Raw genomic sequence first — 18,857 nt, 5'->3', positions numbered from 1 at the left:
TTATATATATAAATATAATTTTATTAATATTTTATTCAATTTTACTTTTTTTTTTTTTACAAAAGACACAACTTTTTCAATCATATTTTATATCTTTTTTTTTTTTTACTATATCACAGAAAAAAGTCTTATCTCTTCAAGTAACTAGATCCAAGTACATATATATATATATATATATATATATATATATATATATATATATATATATATATATATATATATATATATATATATATTAATTTTTTGGTTTTGTTTATTGTGCATTAAAATTTTGTATGATTTTTTTATTATATCAAATATAAGATGAAGATCCCTATTTTTTTTGGTGATTTTTACTTAGTAAGAATGAATAAATGTGGCTTTATTTTAAATTATTTTATTTAAGTTTATATGTGCTTGTGTATTTTTAAGCATAATGATATTTTAAGCATGTACGACTTCTTCTCTTTTAGTCCTTTGTTGATGATGAGATTTAGCTGAATCTACTAGTTATGGTTTTATCTTATACTTGTTTGATGTTGAGTGATCTTCCTGAATTCCCAGAATCTTTTTGGTCTTTCTGCATTAACCCTTGATGAACTGAATTTTGTACTGAATAAAGGGTAATCATAATATTATTTTGGTGCTGTCACTGATAAATTTTATTATATCTTTTAAAAGTGTAATTATTATTATTATTATTATTATTATTATTATTATTATTATTATTATATTGATATAATTTGTAATTATATATGTGTTCTTTTTAAATGCATTAGAAGGACATGGCCTCAACTGATGTTGATGATAAACCCGACTAGTCTTGTAAATGAGTCAATATTCATTTGCATTTTACATGAACATGTGAAAAATGGTGACCTCCAAGCTTCTACCTTTAGTAAAAAGGCTTGGTCCGTGATTGATGAAAAACTTTATGCAGAAACATTAAAGTGATATATTGTTCCCAAACTTAAAAGCAATCTAAGCATGGTGTTAGTGCAATATTTTCTTTGGTACCATATATTATTCGTCCTAGAAATTGAGGAGAGACACCATGTGAAGTTAGAGAAAACCCAAAATACTATCTACATTTTAAGGTACGTAATAAATATTTTTTAAATATTTTTAATTTATTTACTTAGAGATGTATTGGTGCAATTGATGGAACTCATATAGCTGCATAGTGTCATGGCCCAAACCTCCACATGGCCTGGCCCATGATAACTCTAGACACTCTCTAGATACTTCCTTGCACTCTATAAATAGGAGAGGGCCTCATTTAGGCAAATCAATCACAAGCAATATACAATTCCAGCACACTTAGCATTGTAAACATCTTATAGAGCAATACAAGTTCTTTCCTCCCATCCTTAGTGAGTTAGAGTGAGTACTCATTCCGATTTTCGAATCCAACAACGGATTTGGGTGTAAGGCTGACTTAAGGCCAAGAGAGTGCGAATTTGGCGCCTAAGGCCGCACAGCATAGCGTAGGAATAAACCGGGGGGTGATAATAGGCACCTGCTAAAAAACAAATATCATACAGAGGTAGAAAGGTTATAGTCACAAAATATTATGCGTGTGCGTTCTTTTGATATGATGTTTACATTTGTGTAGATAAGTTAGGAAGGGACAACAAATGATTCAAGAGTTTTCTTAAATACAATAAGGGTTGGAAATCAATTTCCTTTTATGGAAGAAAATATGAACTAAAAATATTTCTTCAATGGAATTATTTTTAAAATCATTATACAAAACTAACATACATCGCGGGTTGCAGGGTGACGATGCGATGGATTGTTCAATGGCGTTTTTGTATTTTTTGTGCTCTATTAGTATTCGAACTAATTTACAAAAGTTTGTAGGGTTTTCTCCCCCACGTGGTGCCGCTGCTGGTGGTGGGTTGTTCCCGATGCCTGATCCCAAGACCGATTGATCGGGCAATAGGATGCTTGCATACTACTTTTGGGCGTGTTTCCATTCAAGCTAGGGATTATTCATCAAAGTGGAGTAAAGTTGGATGAAATTATGAAAAAGAGAACTTGTCTCATGGCTGATTCCCAGTCGGACATCTATTGAACTAATAGTGCTTTTAGTCGATGTTATTGTATATATGCCACTCAACGGCTGCAAACATCCTCATCAGTGAACCGGGAGACTTTGCTATGATATTTTAGTAGTTTGACTGCAGGCTAATGACACGATAGAATTCGATTTTGGTTTTTAAAACTAAGATTAGCTAATATTGAAATTTGTAGTCTATCTATATGTCTGCATCACTTAACATTGCTTCTTCTTTGGAATTGATTTTGTGTTTTATCATATGAGAGAAAATAGAACTTATCTTTTTAAAAGATCTTTGATTTTTTATTTGTGAAAAAAAAACTAACATACATGCATACTCATAAATATAATACTACTACATTGTGGACTCAGGATATGTAAACATATCTGAGTTTTTAACACCATATAGAGATCAAACGTATCACTTACGTGATTATAAAGGAGCTTAGAGAGCACCAACAGGGGCAACAAAATTGTTCAACTACAGACACTCTTCATTACAAAATAAAATCGAACAATGTTTTGGCGTTTTAAAGGCTCGATTTCCAATGTTGAAATTAATGCGAAACTATTGTCCATGTATGCAATAATGAAAGAAGAGCATTGGTGGACAAAAATTTATCTGATCAAAGAGTACATTGGGCAAATGAATGCCACTAGAGATAGGATTGTATGAACATTGTGGCTTGACTATACACGACATAACGTGTATGTCAATTTTTATTTGTTATGTATTTGAGTTTATGATCTTATTATTATTATTAAATATCATATACCTATTTTTTTTTTTTTTGTTTATTTGTAGGTGACGCCCTTCATGTTGAAAGGAATAGATATAGATATTTAGGCATGTTTTGCATGTAAATATTTTAAACTCTTTTGTTCTTTATATTTTGTGTTGTAAAATATAATTTACACAAATGAACTACTTAAATAACTATAATAAATATAATTGTAGTATGAATTTTTATTTTGTTATATGCTAATTAATTCTACATTTATTATTTTATTTTATTTTCTTAAACTTTATAAATTATGAGAGGATTTTCTGAAAATTATTATTACTGTATGAAATTTGATTTCATCTTGATTAAAATTATAATAATAAAATCTATAAATAAATTGAAGAAAATTATTTCATAAAAAATTCTATATTTCAAACTAGTTTTCATTATTTTTCATATTTTCAGACAAACAATCAAACATGTTTTTACTGGTTTAATTTTCATATGCTGTTTTGAAAACAAACTACCAAACCAATTTTCTTTTTAAAAAACATAACATCAAAAATATCATTCTCCTTCTTTTAAATAAGAGCTAAAAATACTAGTTAAAAAACATTACCAAACACACCAAACTTTTTTTAGTGTCATCTTCTTTGATTGCATGGTTATTTTCTCCTAAATTTAAAACTCTTGAATTAGGGTTAAAGAAGAAAAGAGAGTTTAGACTAAATGTTAATCAAATGTTGTAAATGAAAATATGTGTATAAAGAATTTTTAAGGGAAAAAATATTTTCCTTTATGGTGGAGATATAATTAGAAATGATCCTATTATATAATTTTATAAATGTCAGATTATAAAATAATTAAAGGAGTTTTAAGAGATATTTTGAGGGGTTCTAATAGTCCCACCCAATTAAAATGAGTTAGAAATTAACAACATAGCCATTGCGTCTCCTGAGATTACAAATAATTATTCGTGAGCTGTTACAGAATAACCAAACTCAGATGACAGAGGCCCAGAAGATTTTGCCTCTGCATTATTTGGGTCTACAATTTCCATTTTAGGGAAAAAGATTATTTTTACCCAGCACTGCTGTTAATTCAAAAGTAACGAAACTAAAGAAATTGTTTCTTTCTAACATTTTTGAAACATTTAATGGTACTGTGAAATTAAATAGTTCTTGTAGTCCATTAATTTTTAGAGGAATGATATTCCCTCTAAAAAGAATTTCCAAAATAATCAAAGTGTTATAGTAACACCATGGTGTTACAATTAATTTAAAAAATAATGAAAAAAATATGTTAACATTATATGGTGTTATAGTTGTTTCTACGGCGGTTCTGTAATTATTACTAATAAAATCCTAAAACCAAATAAGGACACCGGCTTGCGTAAGACATGAGATCGACCAAGTTAAACATCTAATCAATTCCTAGGCCAACTTTGTTGACACTGGAACTTAATTATAATTTGTTGACTCTTGAGTGAATGAAATAATTGAATTTGTTTCCATGCAATCTGGCTCCCATCTATATCTATATATATATATATATATATATATATAGATATAGAGGAATAAAACCTTTGACTAAAGAAGACCTTGATTAGGGATGGTAATTTTTCCCGATGGGATGGGATCCTGCGGGATCCCATCCCATTTGGGACGGGATTGGGACATATATTTATCCCATAAAAAAATTTAGGGACGGGATTGAGACATTTTTTTATCTCAATTACATATGCGGGACGGGAGTGGGATTGACAAATTCCGTCCCATCCCGTCTCATTACCGATTAAGAATGGAAATTTTTCCAATTGGGATGGGATCCCGCAGGATCCCATCTCTTTTGGGACGGGATTTGGACATATTTTTGTCCCAAAAAAAAAAAATATAGGGACGAGATTGTGACGTTTTTTCATCCCAATTGTATATACAGGATGGGACTGGGATTGGTAAATCCCATCCCATCCCGTCCCATTGCCAACCCTAGCCTTGATACTTCTATCATTGCTGTCCTTAGAGATGGCCGATTCATCTCTTTTGATGATTCTTTGCTAAGTAGCATCGAATTTAGTCTCTATAAAGGTCCAATTTCTTTTGATTGTTATCCAAACATAACAATTTCTCTTAAAGACAAAAACATTTTGAAAAGCATGATTTTACAAATTAAAACACATAATTATAATATATATATATATATAAAGTTGGGACTTGAGGAGGTGATGTGGCATCACTATTTCTCATTTTTGTATATTCTCTATTATCTAATAAATAGAGAAATGTTTTTTTAGATTTGGCTTTTCATCTTCTCATAATTAATTTGATTATTATTATACAATAACAATTATGTAAAGGTTTTAATGAGGCATATTCTTTGTAATGAACATCCAAGGGAGAGTGTTATGAATTTATTAAAATAAATATAGATGTTCATAACATATATTTCTTCGTCTCCCCACTATCTCCCATTGGCAACTTTTAGCTTTCCTATAACTCCCACTATCTCACAAGGAATTATGATCCATAATTTTTCATTAATTTCATGGAGTGATTATGTAACTATGAAAGGAGAGCTCATCTTTTTATTTTGTACACACACAATTGGAATGAATAAAATCATTCTATAATATATTCTTTCATTTTATTATTTATTTTGTGTTGCTTCTTTATTTAAATTGCTGGACAATAGCTTTTTTTGTTTTTTATAAGGCTGCCTCATCTTAAACAAAGATCAATTCATATTTTTTATCAGTTTCATCAAGTATAAAGTAAAAAAAAAAAGAATAATACTAAATTCTTTTTTCAAAGCCGCTTAAAACGCGGTTCTATTTTCTAGTATATTTATAAAGCTGGGACTTGAAGAGGTGGTGTGGCATCACCATTTCTCATCTTTGTATATTATCTATTATCTAATAAATAGAGAAATTTTCTTTTAGATTTGGCTTTTCATCTTCTCATAATTAATTTAATTATTATTACACAATAACAATTATGTAAAGGTTTTAATTAGGCATATTCTTTGTAATGAACATCCAAGGGGGAGTGTTATGAATTTATTAAAATAAATATAGATGTTCATAACATATATCTCTTAGTCTCCCCACTATCTCCCATTAGCAACCTTTAGCTTCCCTATAACTCCCACTATCTCACAAGAAATTATGATCTATAATTTTTCATTAATTTCATGGAGTGATTATGTAACTATAAAAGGAGAGCTCATCTTTTTATTTTGTACACACACAATTGGAATGAATAAAATCACTCTATAATATATTCTCTCATTTGATTATTTATTTTGCGTTGCTTCTTTATTTGTATTGTTGGCTAATCGTTTTTTTTTTTGTTTTTTATAAGGCTGTCTCATCTTTAAAAAAAATCAATTCATATTTTTTATCAGTTTCTTCAAGTGTAAAGTAAGAAAAAATGATAATACTAAATTCTTTTTTCAAAGTCGCGTGAAGCGCGGTTCTATTTTCTAGTTTGTTTAATAATAAGCCATCATGGCCCCCCCACTGAAGACTCTCGCACGGAGGAAATTAAGAAGCAAGTTATTTCGCAAAATCTAGAGTATAAGTGTAAGCGGAGGGTTTGCGTGTCATAATTCCACTCAAGAGGCTGATTTATTTAGTTGTTTTGGATGCGACCACCTCCTGAGATTGTAAAATTAACAGTGGATGGTTGCTCTAGGGGTAATCCCAGGATAGTTGCAACGGGTGCTATTCTTCGTGATCATCAAGGTGACGTTTTGGCTGATTTTGGATTTTTCTTAGTTGCCAGCCGATTATCTATACTGAGCTTATGGCTATTTGCGAGGGATTGGAGCTCACTACTCATCTTGGATACTCTACACTTGAGGTAGAATCAGATTCAGCCATGGTGGTATCTTGGATTCATTTTCAGGGCATTGTTTGTTGGAATTATGCTTATTTGTTACGTCGGGTGTGTGCTTTGATATCTTCTTCTCATATTTTGATTAGACATGTGCTTCGGGAGGCTACATTTGCTGCTGATTTCCTGGCCAACTGGGCTTGTACTCATCGATTTAGCTGGCATTTCTTGTGTACTCGGGATCTATATACGAGCTTATCTGGCATTCTCCATTTAGATGCACAAACGTTTCCTCATATCAGATGATAAGATTGTTAGTTTATTATTTCAATTGATGGTGTATTCTTTTATTTTGTTCTTATGTATTTACATCTATTTTAAGAAGTTTTGGGTTTTATCATCCTCTTGATGTAATTACTTCTATATTGATTTATAAGACAAGTAGGGGTTTTGCTGCCTAACCCCCCATCTTTTTTGTGGTTTTTAATTAAAAAAAAGGGTAGAAGCCAATTTAGTCCCTGTATTTTAATATTAGTATCCATTTAGTCCCTGTACTTTTAAAAATACCTCGAAACATCCCTGCCGTTAAAGTATTGATACTATGTCGTTACTTTTTATTTCTTTTAGCTTATTTTTACAATATCACCCTTTTATAATAATTTTTTTGCTTAGACATTAATAAAAAGAAAATAATTAAATTACCAATTTAATCCTAAAAAATAAAAAATTAAATTAATTTTTTTACAAGCACTATTTGCACACTTGGTAGTTTGCATACAATTTTTGACAATTAAATATTAATATAATTTTTATTTTATTTTTTTGGGTTAAATTAGTAATTTGATTATTTTCTTTTTATTAATATTTAAATAAAAAATTATTATAAAAGGGTAATATTATAAAAGTAAGCCAAAAGAAATAAAAAGTAATGGTTGGGGTATCAATACTTTAATGGCATGGATGTTTCAAGACATTTTAAAAAATATAGAGATTAAATAGATACTAATATTAAAATACATGGATTTAAATAAGTTTTTTACAAAAAAAAAAAAAGTGTAATTAGGCTCCTCGCCACTGAGCTCATCTTTGCTTAATTATTTGCTCTAGTCAGGTCATAGACTTTCTCTTAATTTGAAGCTCAGTTGAGGATAGCAACACCTTGCGCATATGAAGAGGCATTTAAACTCATTGAACTTAACAAAAGTGTCACGTTTCTATTTTGGCCTCTTTATTTCTTTTACATGCGTGTGCGTTTTACCACGTATACGAATAATAATAATAATAATAATAACAATAAATGGTGATCAGTGGTGACGCTGGCACTCATGATTCCTTAATGTCAATTACATATATAGACACCACCAAAGCAATCTTTTTAGATACGTTAAATGGTTTATTTATACTAATTCAAGCAGATTATTATCGAAGATATGGGAGGGATTCTTTTCTCAAGTTGTTTAACATCCCAAGTTACGTAACGATATAAAAAGTTCAATATATAGAAGTGAAAAAAAAAATAAAAAAAAGGTTGATTTTCATCCCTTCAAAGTTTGCTAGTACGAACTTGCAAATTAAGCCCATATTAGACTCGGCTACTCCGTTTACAATTTAATCAACTCTATTGTAATTTTTCTCTTTTTTTTTTTTTATAATTTACATCAAGGTGTATACGTATGTATGTATGTATGTACATACATATACTTTACATCGAGGTCACTCCCACAGTGACCTCAGCAGCGTGTGTTACGAGTTACGTACATATACTTTATTAATGGGCTTCTTCATTTAATTGGGCCTCATTTACTTTTTCACTGGGCCCTGCGCGAACGGGGGCGGATAAGTACGTCAATGGAGGAACTCTAGTTAACTCGCCCGCGATCTGCAGCAAAAGAATATTGAAAATTTAAAGCACATGCAATCCAGTTAACTAGAGACTATCTGTAACACCCTAGGCGAATCCCACATCGGCAAAGCACGAGAGAGATGCTGGGTTTATAAGGTGTGATCCACACCTTAATTGGCAAGACGCGTTTTGGGGTCTATGGGGGCCCCAAGAACAAATCCGTGCGGGCCTTGTTAAGGCCCAAAGCGGACAATATCTTGTCAGGTCTGGGTTGGGTCATGACATTGTGGTATCAGAGCGGCTCCGCGTGTCCTCTTGAGCGATGGTGGGGCAAACCTCAGCGAGGACGCTGAGTCCCCAAGGGGGAGTGTATGTAACACCCTAGACGAATCCCACATCGGCAAAGCACGAGAGAGATGCTGGGTTTATAAGGGGTGATCCACACCTTAATTGGCAAGACGCGTTTTGGGGTGTATGGGCGCCCCAAGAACAAATCCGTGCGGGCCTTGTTAAGGCCCATAGACCCCAAAATGCGTCTTGCCAATTAAGGTGTGGATCACCACTTATAAACCCAGCATCTCTCCCGTGCTTTGCCGATGTGGGATTCGCCTAGGGTGTTACACTATCAGACCATTATAATTGAATTATTGATAGTTATTTTTCTTTTTCTTTTTTAAATAAAAATTGATTGGGACTAGGGAGACCACAAACTGAAAAAAAGTTAGATAAAATATTGATAAAAATAGAGTTCTCAGTCAGCACTTTCTAAGCCTGACAGCAGTAGAACTGTAGAAGAAGCCCTTTCGATGGCTCGTTTACTTCTAATAAGATGTGTGTGTGCTGTTCGTTTTAGAATACAATTAAAGAAAATAGAATACGGGATTTAGTAATCAATTAATATCCATCACCCAACCCCTTTATCCATTTACACTGTATGTATGTAAAAAGAAATACGCGCTGCCAACATTCATTTTCTTGCGTCATCATCAATTACATCATCATCATTTTAACTCAACCCACGCATCATCGCTCTAGTTTTTGGAAAGAGTAATGATATACCTACAAATTCTTGTATAATTTTATTTTGTACAAACTGATGTGGTATGATAAGATTAGTTGAATTAAATATCACTTGACCCACATGATTTATTTTTATTATTTTATATTTTTATTCAACCAATGAATTAATGATACATTAATTTATATAAAATAAATTTGTACAAAAGTTTATGCCTGTATCATCGCACTAGTTTTTGGAAATGAGGAACATTTAAGCTAAGCATAAAGGGCAATTGCTGATTTGTCAAAAATAAGCTTCGTGATAGTGTGAAAGGGGCCGACACACGTTTTTATCTCAGTGATGGTGGTGTGGCGGCAAATGACCAGTTAAGTAACCTCATTTTTTGAGATTTCGGGCATAGTAAATGAGTTAAAAACGCATGTGCAGACACTAGTGGCCATAAGCCATATTTTGCTTGAAATTTTGAAGCACAATGCTGATTGCTGAGTTCGATGACATAAAACCAATAGACTGTCTTAAGTTCAATGTTGTAAATACCTTTTTTTCAACATTCGATTTTTCAAACTGTTGACTGTCTTAGTTCTTAGCTACTGCAAGCTTTATTAGATTTTTTAATAGATAAAATTTGGTTTATTTTTTGGATTTTGACAACCGTGATTAGATGCCAACCAAATTGGCCCCTACATATGCATTGTTTGATATTGATGTACTGTAACTTTAAAACTGTAGTTCTTATAAAAAAAAGCTATAATTATAAAATAAAAATTAATATTGTATAGTAAATGTGAATTTTAAATAAAAATTTAGGTATAAATAATAAAGATATTATAGATTTTTGTTCATGCAAGAGGTCAATCAAATCAACTTAACTTTTAAGTAAAATTGATAATGTTCACAAAACACTTTAGTATTGTAATTTTAAATTATAACTGCCCACCATTAATATCAAATAGGGCAATAATCTACTTTTGAAAATAATTTCTAGGCATTATAAATAAAATTCACTTGTTATTTCCATATTTAAAGCTCTCCAAAGGACTTCTAAATTATATATCTCAAATAACTAAATCTACACATGAGCGGCTCAATTGTTAGACAATTAAGGCAATTGCCTAGGGCCTCTCATAAAATCAAGGTCTCATCTTACTATAATTCCCTACATAAAATCTATTTTATGTGGACTTTATTATTTGAAAATTAGATTATTGGGTCATTCCATGACGCTGTGATTTTTATATCGTAATTAAACATAAATCATGTAAATGATATAAGACTTGTAAATCAATATTAGTTCTTAAATAAAAGATAAATTTTAGAAATGAAAAATAAAACAAGTAAATTAATATAAAATTGATAAATTAATGTATTACTAAAAAAATAAAAGCATACGAATATAACATAAAACGAGTAGAACAACATTAACTATAAAATAAACATAAATTTAAGAAATAGAACATAAGCTAGACTTGTAAATGAAACGCAAAATAAGTAAATTAATATAAAATTGGTAAATCAATATATCATTGGCAAATAAAACAAAAACTTGTAAATACAATATAAAACTAGTAGATCAAAATTAAGTGTAAAATAAAACAGAAATTTTAAAAATAGAATATAAGACTTGTAAATGAAAGATAAGACAAGAAAATTAATAGAAAACTAGTAAATTGATATACTATTGTTAAACAAAATAAGAACTTACAAATCTAACATAAACTAGTAAATCAACATTAATTATAAATAAAACATAAATTTTCTAAATAGAATAGAAGACTTATAAATGGAAGGTAAAATAAGTAAATTAATATAAATCTAGTAAATTGATATATTACTGGTAAATGAAATAAAAACTTGCAAAGATAACATAAAACTAGTAAATCAATATTAAGTGCAAAATAAAACATAATTTTTTTGGAAATGAAACGTAAGACTTGTAAGTAGAAGTTAAGACAAGTAAATTAATATAAAACTGATAATTGATGTATTACTAGTAAATAAAACAAAAACCTACAAATATAACATAAAACTAGTCAACATTAGTGTAAAATAGAAAATAATTTTTGAAAATGAAACATAAGACTTGTAAATGGAATGCAAAAATAAGTAAAATAATATAAAACTGATAAATTGATGTCTTAATAGTAAACAAAACAAAAACTTACAATTGTAACATAAAGTTTATAAATCAATATTAAGTGTGAATTACACCAAAAACATATGAATAGAATGTAAAATAAATCAATTAATATAAGAGTTATTGAAAAAAAGAACTACAAATGTAAAATAAAAACTCATTATAATATTGATTACATTATATATTTACTAATTTTTTTACTTAAGTTGAATAATTATAGTTTTTGGTTAATGTAATACGATTTTGAAAAACTTTTATGTCAATGTTTTTCAAAATTGTTGTAAGATGAGGTAATTTTTTGCCCTTCTACACCTCCTCACCAACAACTTTAAATGATCTCTAAGTATGAGTAAGGAGCAAAGTTTAAAATTACATGAAATATGTAAAAAAAACATAAAATTATAGCTAATTTTATTAATATCATATATACGTCTAGTAATATAGAATTTTATTTTATTTTATTTGAGCTTGATCCACATCAAGATAAATAATTTCGCTTAATTAGCTTGTGTGGTAAACAACTACTATTATAGAAAATTAAAAAAAAAGAAGAAGTTTATAAATGTCCTATAATAAATATAAAACTTGTGATTAAACAAATTCAATAAAAGTTACTCCACCTATTTTCAGTCTTTCTAATTGATGGGTGATTTTTTTTTCTTTGTTTAATAAAAGTAAAAAGAGTAAACTACTTTTCTCTAAAATTTTGTAGAAAGCATATTAATTATTTTAATGATTAATAATTTCATATGAATTTATTTATTTTACCTTTTATTTGTAATTTTTTTTATAATTTATAAAAATTATATTTATCAGAATATTATAAGGTTCTCCGTCAAATTATTATTTTTTAATTTATTTTGAGTACATTGCATCATAAAATTTGTAGACGAGTAACGGACTCTTAGCTCAAGCCTACTTAGACGGCTAAAGGTGAAGATAGCCCGTAACTGTTGAAGTAGCAGGACTATATGCGGTTTGGTCTCCTTGGCTGTTGTCATGACCTGAATTGTTGTTACTTGGAGTAACGCGACGCCTTTTGCTTTTTGGCTCGCCATCAGGGTTTGGAGATTGTTTTCGCTTAGGACGTTGTTTAACCAATTCGTTCAAAGGAGCCAGAATAGAGTGAATTGCTGTCTTAAGCTCTTCAATTTCCTCATCTTTTTGAGCCAGCTTAGCTTCCAAAACTTTCACATCATCCTCCTTTTTCTTCCTTGCTCTGGGGACCGCCGTACCTGAAAAATGGAAAAAGAGATAATTACAACACCAAAGAATAACAATGAATTCAGTCCTATTTTATCTTGCTTTCACCTGGCTGTTAGTTACAACCTAGTATCAAAGAAAACCGATAATATCTATGAGCGTTCTTCAATATATATATATATACATATAAAGAGAGAGAAAAAGTTTTCAATAAAGAATCTTGGCTTTATTAAAGTTAGAAATAAATTAAAAGACAAAAAAATGAATTTCAAACAGAAAATATATATTTCAATACATTAAAAACTATATTTTTTTTGTCTATTAGTATATTAAAATCTATTTTTTTTTATTAATAGCATCCTCACTTTATAGCCAAAAACAAAATTTAATACACTAACATACAAAAAAATGCAATCTCTAATTTATTGAAATCTGTATTTTTTTTATATTTTATATATGCCATCACTGGAGAATGACAATATGTGTGTTATGTATAAAGTACAAATCTGGTCTGAAATTTTGAAGTTTGGAAAAATATGGAAAAAACTATTAAAATATAATATTAAACCACACGATTTAATATTTTTTTTGAATTTTTTCAAAATTTAAAATTCTAGGCTATAATATATATATATATATATATATATATATATATATTTACAAAAAAAATAAATTACAAAAGTATTCATAAATCAAATTAGTAATTTTTTTTAAAATATAAACATTATCTTTTCACCTGCATCTCAATGGCGAATATTAAAAGAAAAAAAATTTCGGGAACGAAATTAAATAATAACAAAATGTAAGATTGAGCAAGATGTACTAAAAATATTGATTTTTTCAAAGCACAATAAGGATAAATGTTTGTGATTAAGGGTGGTCTTGTTGCTGGCACTTGATCTTTTGGTATTGTAAATTTTGTGGGCTGTTGGCTTTTATATGTATTTTTTCAAATAAGTGTCGACTTCTATAATTCTTAATGTTCGAGTTTAAATTTTATGAATTTATGAGAGAGTTTAAATTTTATGAATTTATGAGAATTATTTTAATAGATTTACCGAATATTTGAAACTCAAATAATTTCTCTTTTATTTTCAAAATTTTGTTCTCGACCATGATTTGAAGTCAAATTTCGAAGGATAAATCCTTGAGCAATGATTTAAACCCTGAAATTAAGCTGTGGCTAATTCCCACAAGACAATAAAAATTTTTTTAAAAAAAATTACACTTGGTTGGGTTTACTTACAGGTTTAATTCAAGACAAATTAAGGATTAAAATATTCTCAATATATAAGCCCTTTTAAGATTTTATAGATCCTATGGTACATGTCTTTTAGTACTAAAATTCTATATTTACTATTTTTCCTCTCGCAAAATTAAAGAGATTAAATATAATCATCAATCACTCATCTAAGTTTCACTCGCGCAAAATTTAGAAAACGAGAAAATCTCGAGCCACTCCCTAAACACTTTGATTACATGATCTTGAAATCCCCTTCAGAAAATAATAAATTATTGACAGAAAACGTGCTCCCTCTCGACTAAACTAGCCGTTTAGCAAACAAAAGGACCGAAAAAATGAAAAATGAAAAAGTTATTAGGAGAAAAAAAATATCAGGTTGTTAAAAAAGAATAAAGAGAATAAAAATATAACAAGGGAATAAAATAAGAAAAGATCTAGAATTTCAGAGGATGGAATAAAGTCAAGTCTGCGCAGCTACAATAATTCGAGTAAATAAAAATGGAAATGAAATAAAGTGTCAAATATTCTAACCAAAGCTGTCTAAAATGGTTAGTATAATGGCAATCCTATCTCCTTCTTGCCTCCTTATTCACGTGAGGAAGAGTCCAACCTCGCCTTTCTTATTTTCAAGATAAAGACTTTTAGCATGAATATGGTACCCACAAAATGATTGGAGAATATAACTTATCTACCGTATTAAATTACAACCTGTTTTCCCTGGAAGAAAATCCCTTAATCAACTATCAGGTATGCGTAAAGTTTTTCTCAGATAAAAAAGCTGTAAATTCTTAAAGAAAAATTGCTCCTTGAGATCAAAACCAAAGAAAATGCTCTAAATATGGAAGTAGTATTAATTTCAGATGCTTTCTTAATTTTTCTTCTTTTTAATAAAAGAATTTGAGTCAAATACTAGTTTTCAGAAAGATGAAATGATGAATTGTGTTTTCAAATCTAAAACTTTAGCGGATCGGATCTCCTACAAGCGAGAAGCATTTCGTGGTCCATTTCCATCAACGCCGATCATAATTATAAAATAAAAATAGACACACACCCAGAAAGAGAGAGAGAGAGAGGGACCTGGCACTGGAGAGGCGAGAGATAGTTACCTTGTCTATCTGGTTGGTATTCGGCGGTTAAACGAAGTTGCCTTGACTGTTGCAAAGGATACGAACCGAGTGGTTTGGACACTAAACGACTCGCAATTGTATGATTGGTCAAAGTCGGCCGAAAACCTAAGACAGTAGGGACCAAAAAAAAGAGATGAATTTTCTGAGATCTCGAGAGAAAGAATGAAATAAAGTAAAAGAGGAAAAGAAAGAGCTAAGCTTAAAGTCCCGTGAAAAACCTGAGACTGCACGCACAGGGAACCGAGTTACAAACATTTTTCTGAGATGCCGTGACGAGACAATAGGAAAGAAGATGAACAAAGCTCAAACAACAAAGAAAAGAGCAAGTTAAGAGTAAGGTAGCCAAAATAGGTACCCGCCGTTTGTATTATATATAATTGGTTCAACTAAAAATATGTTGCGTCGTTATGAGAGATCCAAATTTGGGATTATAATCTTTTTTAATGTAAGTTAATATTGTGTCGATGTTTTTTTCTAGTGACAGTATATCATTTGTGGTTAGAATTTAAATGCTTTATTATTTTTATTTATTAAATATTAATTACCATATGAATTTTTATTTTTAAAAAATTATATTAAAAGCTCAATTCAGTTCTGAAGAGGTGAGATCTGATGCAATGATTTAAAAAACAATAATATGTGGAATCATACCACGTGCACCAATCACCTCACTGATTTGGTGAACACCGACGTAGAATAAATTTTAAACACTAATTTTTACTGATATTTTTTTTTTAGTAAGGTTCAATCTGATGCAATGATTTAAAAAACAACAATATGTGGAATCATACCACGTGCACCAATCACCCTCACTGACTTGGTAAACACGATGTATAATAAATTTTTGCTTCGTAAGACGACGGAGATTAAAAATACGTAAATAAATAAATGACCACTAGGCATTTACGTAACGCCCCAGCAGTAGCTGGCGAACAGAAACAAACGATCCCGAGAAACAAGGGAAATTTATGCCAATAGCTATAAAAATTTGTGTTTTTTCTATCTTAACCCTCGAAATTAATTTCTATCAACATTAGCCATAAAAAAATCTTTCAGACCAAAATATCCCTCTCACATCTCTCCCCCAACAATCTCTCTTTCATTCATCTCTCCCAAACCGAAGAAACATCCATAGTCGGCGGAAACATCAGCCCTCGTCGGCGGCGGCTCCATCCATCATCGGCGTTCGATCATCTACGACCTTCAACAAAACCTAGGTTAGCCATTTTATTTATATTTCATTAATTTAAAATGAAATTTTAGAATAATAGTGGTTGTAGTTTGAGAATAATGATGTTGGTGGTGGTGGTGGTGTTTGTGGTGGTTGTTGTTGTTTTGGGAGTGTGTTGTTTTGGGACTGATTTATTCTTTCACTTATTTTGGGTTGAATGGTGCTGCACATATGGTGTAGAACCGCTGTCTAGCGAAGGGCGCTAGAGCTCGCGCCCCGCTACAGCCCGTCGCTGGGCAGTAGCGTGGTGCGAGAGGCTTGCTGTCGCACTAATTTTTTATCTGTCGCACCAAATTATAGTGGGTTTAATTTTTTTTTCCGTCAAGTCAATTTATTTTATTTTTGTTGTAAATGCAATGTAATAATGTTATAAATATTACAGATACATGGTGAAATCAGAATTATCAGAAATCGAAGTAGGCAAGATGTATTTTCGTTATGCCGATCACTTTCCGGGTCGAATTTCGAGCATGTGTAATTTATTTTCGGTCATAAAAGTCATCAAGGAAAAATTAACAAAGCGGCAGTTGAATATGTTCAAGAAGGACATATTTGGACATTTCTTGGAGTGTCGAAACTTTCCATTTAGTGGGGTAATTTTGCACAATCTTTTACTGAGGCAAGTGGCCCATGAAGAAGATAGCCGTGAGGATCAGTTATGGTTTCAAATTGGTGAGCATTTGATTCGCTCGTCAATTGTAGAATGGTGCCTGGTTACAGGACTTTCATATAGTGTAGATATCGAATTAATAAATAACAAAACAGTGCACAGGCTACGGAATACGTATTTTAGCGGTGTGCGTCGCAAGATCAATCTTAAGGAATTCAATGCATTATTTAAGAAGTTGAAATTCGAGGCAATGGACGATATTGACACATTAAAGATTATGCTCTTTTATTTTGAGGACAGAGTTCTAAATGCAAGAAAAAATCACTGTCAAATCAATTTCTTATGGCTTAACGAAGTAAATGATATAGAGTACTTCTGAAAGCGTCCATGGGGTCTTTTGTCGTGGGAAATGATATACGAGAGTCTTGACAATGCACTGTTCGAGAAAGATGAGAAATTTAAGACGACTCGATTGAAAAACTCAGATCATAACATTGAAAAGTACAATCTTTACGGCTTTACGTGCGGGGTTCAAGTGCGTTGTTTTTTTGTTTATTAATAAGTTTTATAGTATTAAATATTTGATAATTGTTTTAATAGGTTTTTCACTTTGGTTGTTGTAGGCTTGGATTTACGAAGCGATCGGAGGTTTGCCATCAGCATGGGTCGTGAAAACGAAGAAGAAGATTCCCCGCATCGTGCAATGGAAGCCCATGGCGTCTTCGAGAATCAACTTTGCTGAGGTTTATTCGTTCTTCAACGACGAATCTTGTCTTGTAAGTAATATGTATTAGTTATTTTTTTAACGTTACTAAATTTAAGTTATGTATACTTACTTAAAATTTTGGATTGAATTTATGACATGGGGACGTTTTACAAACCCTTAAGCCGAATGCAAAGGAGAGTAGCAGAAAATATTGGCTCACTGTGAAGGATTACATGCCACGCATTCCAGACTGGGACATACAAGCTGATCAAGTTGAAACACTCTACAGGAGCAAGTTTTCTTTTGCAAGTCAACCAACATTCCTTAATCTCACTACCTATAACTTGAAATCGATGCGGAGACACCGGCTGAACTATTATTCTTGATTCAGCTATAGTTCTCCTCTCAGTGACTATTTCATCCGCCCATGTTGTTAGCCGAGTACTCATTGATTCAGCCATAATTTTTCTATTATAAAACCATTGCTGCAATGTTTTCCTAAAGTAATCAGCAAGATGAGTAACAGGAAATTTTTGCGGTTCCCTCATGAAAGAATTAACACTCTCCGCGATGTTGGTGGTAAGTATATTGTACCTCCTACCTTCAAATTGAGACCTTACCCAATTACACGTACCGACATTATTTTTTAAGTAATCAGTCACACCCGAGTGGATCATCCACAACCCTTCAAGCTGTCTTTTAAATTATTCGTGGCCATATATTTTTTTTTCATTAATAAAGGCAGGCTCAAATTCATCCCAAATAGCTTTGGACATCCTAAACCGTGACTTAATGTTACATTTCACATGGTAAAAACAAACGCCATGAGTTGCATTGTGAAATACTTTAAGAATGGCTTTCATTATGGCAGTGCATCGATCAGAAATAATAACCAACTCAGGCCTATCGCCAATCACTTCGTGTAACTTCATCATAAATCATTCTCAAGCATCATTGTTTTTTGAATCCGTGACCCCAATAGCTAATGGATACAAATGATTGTTACCATCAAGACATGTTGCTACGAACATACTTCCACGATATAGCCTCTTGAGATGAGTACCATCTACAATAATGACAGGCCGAATGTACTGCATAAAACCCTTGATGGAAGATCCAAGTGCTAGAAAATAGTATAAG

At 30.9% G+C, this 18,857-nt stretch overlaps 1 protein-coding gene across 1 annotated transcript; it reads right to left on the bottom strand.

The window, feature by feature from the left end:
- Positions 1 to 12,437: 12,437 nt before the first annotated feature.
- On the bottom strand, positions 12,438 to 15,491 carry LOC18052011. The gene is made up of 3 exons (XM_006448616.2): positions 15,389 to 15,491; positions 15,150 to 15,275; positions 12,438 to 12,832 (listed from the first exon to the last, which is right to left on the bottom strand). Exons 1-3 carry the CDS (start codon positions 15,423 to 15,425, stop codon positions 12,525 to 12,527), a joined length of 471 nt encoding a protein of 156 aa, XP_006448679.1. The 5' UTR covers positions 15,426 to 15,491; the 3' UTR covers positions 12,438 to 12,524.
- Between the last annotated feature and the right edge of the window lie 3,366 nt (positions 15,492 to 18,857).

Source organism: Citrus clementina, unplaced genomic scaffold, assembly GCF_000493195.1.
Source record: "Citrus clementina cultivar Clemenules unplaced genomic scaffold, Citrus_clementina_v1.0 scaffold_2, whole genome shotgun sequence".
Classification (NCBI taxonomy): Eukaryota; Viridiplantae; Streptophyta; class Magnoliopsida; order Sapindales; family Rutaceae; genus Citrus; species Citrus x clementina.
This window is presented reverse-complemented; position numbering and strand designations above follow the sequence as displayed.